Source organism: Rhizophagus irregularis, chromosome 7 (assembly GCF_026210795.1).
Source record: "Rhizophagus irregularis chromosome 7, complete sequence".
In the NCBI taxonomy this organism is placed as follows: domain Eukaryota; kingdom Fungi; phylum Glomeromycota; class Glomeromycetes; order Glomerales; family Glomeraceae; genus Rhizophagus; species Rhizophagus irregularis.
The window spans coordinates 2,923,309-2,934,875 of NC_089435.1; the positions used below are offsets into that span (position 1 = coordinate 2,923,309).

Below are 11,567 nucleotides of genomic sequence, written 5' to 3' on the forward strand. Positions count from 1 at the left end.
AATATATTGTTTAACATAAAATGGGGTTTTCTTAAAAAATTTATACAAATTAAACCTTCTATGAAAAAATCTAAAACCTTTCTTATATTATATACGTAACTATTCTATCAAAACTTTTCATTTATGAAATACTAACATTTAAGACCATTAATTGCATAAAATAATTATATCTGAATAACCTGTTCATTCAGTTCAATCATAAACAATACTTCTATTAATCTAATCTTTCATAGTGTGACGGTATATCTATTTGGTGGATTTATTAAATTTGTTTATTTGTAATTATGCAATAGACTATATAAATTCTCTAATTTATCAATCAATTCATTATTACTATAAAAGCTTTAACGTTTTTGTCCGTTAATGAATTTTGAACGATAAATCAAGCTTAGTATTCATCAAAAAAAAAAAAATAATAATTCTTGTTTAGGTTTCAAAAATACAACGTTAAAATTGAACAATAAGATTGCTTCGTAAATTGTATTTGACAGTCTGAAATGATAATTGTCCGGAGCTGAGGCGGATGAATTATACATCTTAGAAGTAAAGTCATCTGTTTTATTCATTTCTTAAATTTCTTAAATTGATTTCCAAAAATGACACAAAATATGTATTTCAAATAAGAATCAAAATTTAAAAATTTTTGTAATTTTACGTGAAAATGATTTTTAGTCCAGGTTGACCTAGATTCCAAAATAGGATAACAATCTTTTAGCTTGCAGTAATTGATCTAAATTTAACCAAATATGAAAATTAATGATCAAAAGATAGATCGTAATCATGGCGTGTGAATTCGTGATCTACAATTTTAATGGCCTATAATGATATCACCAAATTTATCTAATTTATCGCTATATATATACACGTTAGGTAATCTACAAAATCCAATCAGAAAGCTCAAATTGATGGTACCGACTTTTTTGTTTTTGTGTTACATTGCAGTGCGACTCTAATAAAGAATTTAAATTACGTAGTTTATTATAATATACTGTACGTTCAGATATGTATATATATATATTTTTCTTTAAAAAAAGAGACTTTTTTTGAATAAAAGTGTTTTACTGCTTTATTATAAAAAATATGTTAAAAAGTATAAGAATTTTTATGTGTAAATTAAATGTTTATACATCGATAAAAATGGTAATAACTCGATGTGGCTTTGTAAGGGTCACAATAACTATTTTTTCTTATTTATTTTTTAGAAACAAGAGATTGAGAGAGGATTTATTTGATTTGGAATCAAAAAAAAAAAATGACACAAAAAAAAAGTGATGAGTTTATTATTTGTTGTCAAATATTTTTTTTTCAATTTAATATTTCAATATTTAGTCATTTTAATTAAAGCAACGTCTCAGCATCGTACTGCAATTACTGTTTGTATATGATTTTTTCATTTATGTCCCGATTTGGAATAACAATAAGCAAAATGGATTGTTTAATGAAATATGTTTTGTCACCTGATTCAATTATATGTGGCTGACTTGTCTGACTAATGTGAGAAAAAAATATCGTTAAAAACGTATTTATACTTTTTTTCATATATACATTATTAGAAATTTTCGTTTGTGAATGATGGACTATATACAACTTAATTTGGAAATATGACGAGGCTTTATTTGGATTGGACTTACATAAAATCTTTATGAGAATAAATCAGTACTGTACAATTTGTTTACTTTTCACGTTCAATCACAATTTTAATTTTAATAAAAATTATACTTCTATCAATCAAATCTTTCAGATTTACAGACCAATCTAAACCATTTATTTCGTCAAGTTAATCTGATAAAGAAAATAAACTTAGTATTCGTATAAGAAAGAAATTCTTGGCTTAGATTTCAAAAATATACTATTTACTTTGGTTTTTCAGTTAGTTGCTATTTATAGAATCAATCGATAAAGTTATTTTCCCAGAAATCTTGTGCTTTTTATTTTAGAAATATTGTTTGTAACACATTAATATCGTTAATTTTGGTAATTACCCCAGCCATGGGAAAATTCAAATCTATGAAGTTCGCAAATTCATGTGCTGTTATATCAAAATAATTACCACAGCTGGGAAAATGAAAAAGTTTTTTTTTTTTATTATTTTAATTAGTTTAATTAAAAAAAAAAATGAATTTTTTTTACGTAGTCTGATAATAATATGCGAATTGCTGATCAAGTTGCGAACAAATACAATTTCGAAAGGAAATAATTTTTAAAATTTTTAATACAAAATTCAAATTTTTTTTATTTTTAAAAAAAGTATTGTAACAATCAATTTTATAAATATGTAAACTAAAAGATGCATAATAAATTTAGAGAATACTATATTATAATATTAATATGTCCTTATTATTGGTCCTTATTATTAGGAATTTTTTTAGTTAACGCCAAGGTTAAAAAACTGCAACCAAAGGCCACAAAATTTGAATAATAAAAATTCAACTTTTTTAATAAATATAGTACGTACCGCTTGTTTAATCGCGTTTAATGATATACAAAATTTAAAAATATCTCACATACTTCAACGGATTAACGATAGTTTTTGATGATTTAAACTTATGAAAATAGATTTTTAATTTATATATCAAACTATATTTAGTTTAATTGATTAAAGTCAAATGCAAAAAAAAAGAATTTTTTTTTTTACAAATTTATTCAATACATTTTCATTTTTATTTTTACTAATTACAAATATGTATTCTAACTAATGATCCAAATTTTTTTTTTTTTTCCGAATAGAACTGTAGTATAATGATGATGATTTATTTGATTTCAACTCTAATAAAATTTCATAAAGATTTATTTGTTGTTCCCATAATTGTTTAAAATTTTTGTAAACTGTGAAAATTAGAGTTTATGATAATTTTTGTTTACATCCATATTCATCGGTATCACATGACAATTCCGCTATGGATCGACAAAATGGAAAAGTCATATGATAACGAAATTTATAAAAGATAATTCATTTAAGTAAAAAAATTTTTTACATGATAATAATTAATAACTAAATAATTCAATTTAATTTTATGGTTTTATATTCAAAGAAAAGTCCAGCCATCCTTTTCAATGCCTACTAGGATGATTTCATTTAAGTAAAAGTAGTTTATTTATTACAGGGAGAAATTATTAACTTTAATAATATTATTAATATATAAATTTTAGCAAACAATTTTAGTTAATTTATTATTATCAAAGCATAATATTGACTAGAATGATTAAATAATGAACTTAACCCATTTGCGAAAATTTTTTATTCTATGATTGCTTTCTTTTATGCCGATCAATTGTAACCCAGGTTTATACTATACTATTTATAGAAATTTTTAATGAATGTTACACATGTTGCACAAGAGTTTGTTTGGTATTATTATAAATTTACCCGAACTCCGTTACTTTTTTTTTTACGCTTCATTTATTAGATAACGTTATTTGTTATCTTTGAATTTAATAGATAGATTGCAATCTATATATACAACCTAAATCGTATGGAAATATCCAAAATGAATTCTAAAGAAAATCTTAAAAGTTTATGGAGTTACAATAGTGTATATCAGGTAAAAACAGTTCACTTTATCATTATTATTAATAACATTATTTTTTAAATAATAATAGTTTTTTTTTTAATTATTTATTATAAAAGTACCATGTCATTACAAATTCTACTATAGATTCAACTACTGAATTAATAGTAGAGGCAGCTGAAAAAGTAGTTTATATGAATGACTTAGAAAAAAGAAAACAAGCATATGGGATATGTGGAGAATGTAATGAACCTGGCACAGGAGAAAAATGGTGTCAACCTTGTAATTCTAAAAGATTTAAGGATAACTTTAAAAATTGGACTAGTGGAAATAAAGATATTGATGAATTTATACAACAATCACAACTTAATGCTGTTCATCATATGAAATATCTTGAATGGATACCTTTTGAAAATTTTAAAGATATTACTTATATTACCAAAGGTGGATTTGGTAAAATTTATTCAGCTAAATGGCCTGAAGGATGTATTTATTTTTGGAATATTGAAAATCAAGAATGGAAAAAGTATGTTGATAAAAAAGTTGCATTAAAAAGTTTGGATAATTCTTCTTGTTTAAGTACAGAATTCTTAAATGAGGTAATTAAAATTAGTCGGTAATGTAATCTATTTACTTGATTTTATTTATGTATTATTTATATTTATTAAAAATTTTTCACTTTTATTAGATTAAATCTCATCTTCAGATTTATCTTTTAGATGTTATTCAATGTTATGGAATAACTCAAGATCCAAATACCAAAGATTATATGATGGTTTTAAATTATTGTGAAGATGGAAATTTGAGAAATTATTATATGAATAATGAATCAAGTTATAATTCAAAAATTGGAAGATTATTCCGAATTGCAAGTGGGCTTCTGGATATTCATAATGCTGGAAAAATTCATAAAGATTTTCATTCAGGTAATATATTATATCATAGTGATACTTATTCATATATAAGTGATTTAGGAATGTGCCAACCAGCAAATAATGAAAAGCAATCAGTTAAACAGGAAGGAATTTATGGAGTATTACCTTATATGGCACCAGAAGTTTTACGTGGATATCAATATACAAAAGCATCTGATATTTATTCATTTGGAATAATGATGAATGAATATATATCTGAAGAAACTCCTTATAATGATATTCCTCATAATCATGCTTTAGCTATTAAAATATGTAAAGGACTTAGACCAAATATTTTTAAATTTACACCAAAATTACATGCAGATTTGATTACTAAATGTTGGGATGCTAAAGCAGAAAATAGACCAACTGCTAAAGAATTGTATCAAGAACTTATGAAATTGCATTTTAATGGTGATAATGATACTCAATCTCAAGTAAATGAATATGATAATAAGATTAAATTAAACAGAACAAGTGAAAAAAGATCTAAAAACATTCAAACACATCCACAAGCTATCTATACTAGTAGACTTTTAAATTTCAAAAATCTTCCAGAACCAGTAAATTCAGGTAATTTAATTTAATTACTTTTTAATAAAGTTATATTTAATATGTTACTAATTATTATATATTTTCTATAAATAGGTGCTATTCAATCAACATTATGTAAGTAAATTATATTTATGGGTAATTTATATAATTAATAAAATAATATTTTATTAATAATAATTTAATTGATTTATAGTTTCAGAAGGTTTTGATTGCCAATTAGATGAATCAGGTAAGAATATTTATTCTTTAGTGTTTATTTTATTGTTACTTTATTTATATATATTTACTATTTGTTTATTTATTTTATAGATCTTAATGAAATGAATCAAGATGATGAAAATAATATTGAATGAAGTTTTTGAATCAGAGAAATTAGTTTAACTAAATAACATTATTAAATTATCTTTTTATGTATGGTATATTGGTTCAAAATAAAATTTAAATTGTTGTATTTAATAAAAATCATGATTATAAATTATCCAGAATTAAAATTACAAATATCATCTAATAATAATTTATTCTATATATTTCAAAACATTTTAAATGTCTTATGAGTAAAGATAAAATCAAGAGTTCAATGTCTTAAATTGTCTTAAAGAGCAAGAAACAGTTAAATGAAAAAACAGCACATAATGAAGAAATAGAAAAGTGAAATAACTAGTGAAACTCAATTTGAAGCAAACCTTTAAAAAATGATAGTTATTGCGTCATTCAGATAAGAACATGTATAAATAAAAGGTATAGTTTAAACGTCTGTTGTACTGAAATTATTTTTCTCTGTGAAATAAAAATAGTTTAAACGTCTATATTGACGCTTTGATGTTAAACTTATTAAAATAATTAATTTAGTATTAAAAGAATTTGATATTTAGCCATTAACAAAAAATACTAGTCCGTCCGAATTAGCATTATCCAATAGACTGACCAATAATATATATCACTATCTTATAAAAATATTAAACAAATTCACTGTCAAATCCCGCCATAATGATTGATTTTTTTTTAAGCAAAAAATTTTTTGTTTCTTTAACTCAAAAAATCGGAAATTTTGGAATAAAAATTACCTAATTTGAGAATTTTAAACTACTAACTACTATCAGCTGCACAATGTAAAAAAAAAAATTTTTAATGAAAAAGCAAACATAGTTTAAAATATTTTACATTAATGTTATAAACTTGATCAAAGATTGAAATGATGTTGATAAGTTTGCATGGTTTCTTCAATAATCGAAAGAATTAAAAGAAAACTATTTTAGGTGTAAACAAAAGTTTTAACAATGAACTTTTCTATACTATCTCGATGTTAGAAGGCTAATTTGGTTATGCATCATAATTTCTTTTTTACTTATAAGCCGTCACAATCTTATAAGACTAGGAAAACGGAAACTGTTTAAGTCCTCCAGACTTTTTGGTATTATTTGTGTAATGACATGAGTGGGTACAACTAAATTACATGACAATAATATATTTCAAGGCTCGTATTAAAAAAGGAAATAAGAGTGATGTTTTTGACGGGACAAATATTAATTTTAACTTTATCAGTGCGGGAATAATTGCAAAAACAATTAATTCCAAAATCAACGTAAGTAAATACATTACGTCAAGAAAGTACTATCTATCTAATACAAAATTTGAAACTATACACTGAGTATACAGTATAATGAATTGGCCAGTTACCTTTTTGCTTCATTATATTCAATTATGCATAATTTTAAAATTTTTATGTGTTTTGTCAATAAAGAAAAAAAAAAGGTTAATAAAAATATTTGCAATGTCTATTTTTCATTTAAACTTATAATAATGGCGTAGTTATAAGTTATCAATTAAAATTTTTTGTTTCACATTTAATAATTTTAATAAATTTATTTACAGTATATTCAGCTAATCGGATCAATGAATAAATTACTCATCCCGTAAAGATTATAAACAAAAAGATTTAGCTATATACACCAATGAAAGTAGAGATTTTAATCAATCAGTTTGTGTTAAAGTTTATTTACGGTAAGTATTTTTTGTTCAAGTCTGATGTTTCACGTGATACCATTTACGTAGTAAGATTCATTCATAAAGCAATGCATATTTATTTTTATATCAATTAAATTTATTATTTTTCGTGCTCTAAAGCTCTAAAATTGGAAAAAAGTCCATATTTACATTTATTGACTGTTTCTTTACAAGATTTACCGTTACACTATTGTATTGTTATCTAAGATATCTAGAAAGTTAATTATTGTTGTGTGATCTTATAAGACCATTCAAAACTAATAATTAGTTTAACGTTCTTTCTGCTGAAAAATTTGGGAGGAGGAAATATTAAATTTAAACAAACATGTTATTTTAAACATAATAATACTTCAGTAAAATCGGAAATATTCGGTACAACTCAACTTTAGAAAAGAGGAGTGATTTAAACATATGTGAACATATGTGTTTAAATTATTTTTAAAATTTTCAAAAATAGAGGGGGAGGAGAACGTTAAAGTCGTTAAACTAAAAATTAATTTGGAATGACCTAATATGTGCATTAGGGCGTAAAAGTGATAAAATTAAGCTATCGCATAGCTTGAGTTTATTTTATACAAAATAAATAAACAAATAAAAATAAAATAGTAAATTATATTCTTACTTCGTAAAAAGTGCGATATTCTGAAATTTACGCAGATTGGATTGGCGGAGAATATTATGAATGGAACTTTACAGGACAACATTTATATGGAATGAAAATCTTGAAAAAGTTTAAAAAAACAAATAATTTAGATAACAAGTGTTTATTATGCAAGCAGTAAAAGTAAACTATACTAATTTGATAATTTACTTGAACCAAAAAAATGCAACTGAAGTCTGAATGTAATTTTAAATTTTCTTTCAAATTAAAATTATTTTTTTTTAAAAAAAAAAAATACATATAATAGAACAAAAAGGTTAGTATATATTTGATATTTTTCACTAAAAGTTTAACTTTTTCTAACATGACATTTATTTATTTTTAAAAGAATACTATAGGAAAACCTATAGTTTTAATATTTCTGAAGATAGCGAACACTTTTTTTATTTGTAATATCATTATATAATTATATATATATAATCAAAATTCTTATATACAAAGTTAAATATATTTTTTTGATTTATTATATTAAAAATAAAAATCTTGTTTATATATTATGTGTATATACAACACTTTATGATAGCAAATGAATATATAGGGATGAGTTGAACCTGTTTCAGGACTGATGTCCTCATGTCCTAGGCCCTAGGGACTAGTTTAAAGTCAAACAGGCCAATGAAGATTAGATCATGAAAATATTAGAAAAAACGAAATGGTTATTAAACTAACTAACTAAATCTTTATAATTTTTTTTGTTTGAAATAACGATTCAATTATTTATTATTTACTTTATAATTAGTAAAAACTAAAAACGGTATTTATAATATATATTTATTATGATTTTAATAATAATGACTGGATATATTGACCAATTGATAATATTAGTTTTGGACTGACGGTTCTTTTAGGACGGCCCCAGATATCAACATTATAGGACTTATTAGTCTTGGTTCCTTATATCCGAAATAAAAGAACTTACCATGTGTCATCTTAACATTTAAGATTATGTAATCAACATGTATTGATTAAATTCTAAATAAAACGATGTTATTAATTTTTTTTTCATTTTTTTTTTGTTCATATATTAACTTTTTTAATAATGCTAAAAACCGAATATTTTCATGTCTTTATAAATACTCACTACAAAATCTTAGTGGAACAATTGTTCCGAATTCAAATTCAAAATTTTAATCATACAATAATAAGGTTGTGAAATGAAATGCTGTTAAAACAATAATATAGATCGAATTATTTAACAAATCAAGTAAAGAAAATAATTATAAATTGTAAGGTTGCAACATTTTTTGAATTTTAGATGATGTGTATTATGATATTACTATTGAATTTGATAATGAACCTTAGTATGCCCACTGAAAATATTCCGTGCTCATAAGATCATTTTATATTATTGTTCTCCTTATTTACGAAGAATTCCGTTAACTAATAAAAAGAAAAAAGATGGAGCTTTAACAATTAAACACATTAAATTACCGATTATTTTACCTGAAAACTTTTCAAGTAATTTAAAAATTTTATTAATTTTGCAATATTTTTATTCAATTTAAGTAGTTAAATAAATATTGGTCGCAGCTAGAATACTTGGCTTCAAGTAAGAATTAATTATCCTTCCACAATCATTTTTAATCGAAAGCAAATCAGAATGGATGGAACTAAATTTTAAGACCAAATATTAACTCTTCTCTAAGATGTGTCGTGATATTAATCTGTTAAATAATAAATAATTACGTTCTACTAGTCTATGAATTCTCGTACCTTAACTTAGTGACTGAGTGACTTTAGGGCGTTCTACTTGCTTTTACGCTGTTAACATTTAGAGCGAATAACACAATAATATCCAATTAATGTGCATCGATTAAATTTTCAAGAAAACGATATTATTAATTCATCATGTTTTTTTTGTTCATATAATACTTTTTCAAAAATTCTATCCGAATACTTTTGTAAATCTTTTACACGATCTGCAAGATCTGCAGTATCTAAGCAGAAATTGCTTGAATTTAAAATTTAATTATAATAGATTGCGAAATTAATTATTTTTTCAGAAATATTAATTTAAACCTGTTATTCATAATAATTATATGACTTTCACCATGCAAGTACTTCCTTTTAAGAAAAAATCATCAACGGACTTTAATAATGATCATCTGACAAATCATTTACATATAAGTACACATTAATAGCCATAATTGTGTTAGCATATTGCAATTTTTTTCTTTTTCTTTTTCTTTCGTATTTTGAATTTAAAAATTACAATGATTGATAATAATTTATTACAAAATTTATCACAAAATTTACTTAAAATTTTAGATGATGAGGAATATTATGATATTACTATTGAAGTTGGCAGTAAACCTAATGTTAACATATTTCGTGCTCATAAGGTCATTTTATATTATCGTTCTCCTTATTTACGAAAAATTCTGTCAACCAATAAAAAGAAAAATAATGGAACTTTGACACATGTTAAATTACCAAATATCTTACCTAAAATTTTCCAGATAATCTTAAGGTAAAAAAAAAAAATATATTAATAATCTTTATTTTATAATATATAGTGTAATAAAACATTTTTATTCTTAGGTATATTTATGGTGGAACACTTTCCTTGTCCGAGTATAAAACTTCAGATATTTTTAGAATCTTGGTCGCTGCTAATGAACTTAGAATTCAAGAATTAATTATCCTTCTACAATCCTTTTTAATTAAAAACAAATCAGAATGGTTGGAGTTAAATATTAATAATGTATATCAAGAAATTTTTGAAAACGAACCTTTCTCAGCACTTCAAAAGTATTATAATAACTTAATATCTGACGATCCAGATAAAATATTAAAATCATTAGATCTCTCTTCGACTCCGGAAAATCTTTTGCTCGCACTTATTAAAAGCGATAAACTTCAAAAGAATGCAATACATGTATGGGAATATGTGATTAAATGGGGACATGCTCAAAATCCAGAACTTTCCTCGGATCCTACAGATTTCTCAAAAGAAGATTTTAATACTTTAAAAAATAGTTTACAAGGATATATTCCACATATTAAACTTAAACTCTATAATTTAGCTTCTTTGGAATTTTCAAACAAAGTATTACCTTATAAAAGGATTTTACCAAAGGAATTATATAAAGATTTATTAAAAAGTTACTTGAAACCTAGTAATCAAGCAATTAAAAAAACAGAACCTAATATTTTTAAAGATGTTGAAAATGTTAATGAAATTAATCCAAAGAATATTGACTCTAAGATTATCACATCTCAACACGCTGAATTAATTTTGAAAGGGATTAATATGAATAACTCGAATATTTTTACTTCAATATTTTCAAAATTTATTAAAGACAAGGATACTACTCCTGCTACTGTGAATGCTACGTTCAAATTATTACTTCGTGGAACTCGTGATGGATTTACATCTAAAAAATTCCATGAAACCTGCGATGATCAATCTCATACTGTAACAATTATTAAGGTGAAAGATAACAATGAAATTCTTGGAGGATATAATCCTGTTGCATGGAAATCTGATAATAGTTTTGGTGGAACTAAAGATTGTTTTATATTCTCTTTTAAGGGCGATAATAATATTGAAAATCATATTTTAAGTCGTATAAAGTATGAACATGAAAGTATGGCTATATTTAATAGCAATTGGGCGGGATCAAGTTTTAGTACGAATGACCTTAGTTTGGATGAAGGTGTTGGTTATTGTAGTCAATTGTATTATGAAAAACCGATCAGAGAAACTACAAATAATTTTTTGGTAGAAGAGTATGAAGTATTTCAAATTATTAGACATTGATTTTTGTTTGCATAAATTATCTGTGATTATTTTAGTATTATAGCATGTTTCTTACCAGGTATATTTATTATAAGATGCTATTTTGATTTTTATTTCGTGAAGTATTTAATTCTCTTATATTAAAAAAAATGAAATCCTACAAATAAGTTTATAGGGATGGG

At 23.9% G+C, this 11,567-nt stretch overlaps 2 protein-coding genes across 2 annotated transcripts; both read left to right on the forward strand.

The window, feature by feature from the left end:
* Positions 1-3,488: 3,488 nt before the first annotated feature.
* On the forward strand, positions 3,489-5,331 carry OCT59_027420 (uncharacterized protein; the record flags this gene model as incomplete). The annotated part of the gene is made up of 6 exons (XM_066136955.1): positions 3,489-3,542; positions 3,629-4,108; positions 4,198-4,996; positions 5,072-5,092; positions 5,172-5,207; positions 5,288-5,331. The coding sequence occupies 6 exons, from the start codon at positions 3,489-3,491 to the stop codon at positions 5,329-5,331; spliced, it is 1,434 nt and encodes a 477-aa protein (XP_065993388.1).
* A 4,525-nt stretch (positions 5,332-9,856) lies between these two features.
* OCT59_027421 (uncharacterized protein) lies at positions 9,857-11,406 on the forward strand (the record flags this gene model as incomplete). Its single annotated transcript, XM_066136957.1, has 2 exons — positions 9,857-10,113; positions 10,185-11,406. 2 exons carry the CDS (start codon positions 9,857-9,859, stop codon positions 11,404-11,406), a joined length of 1,479 nt encoding a protein of 492 aa, XP_065993389.1.
* Between the last annotated feature and the right edge of the window lie 161 nt (positions 11,407-11,567).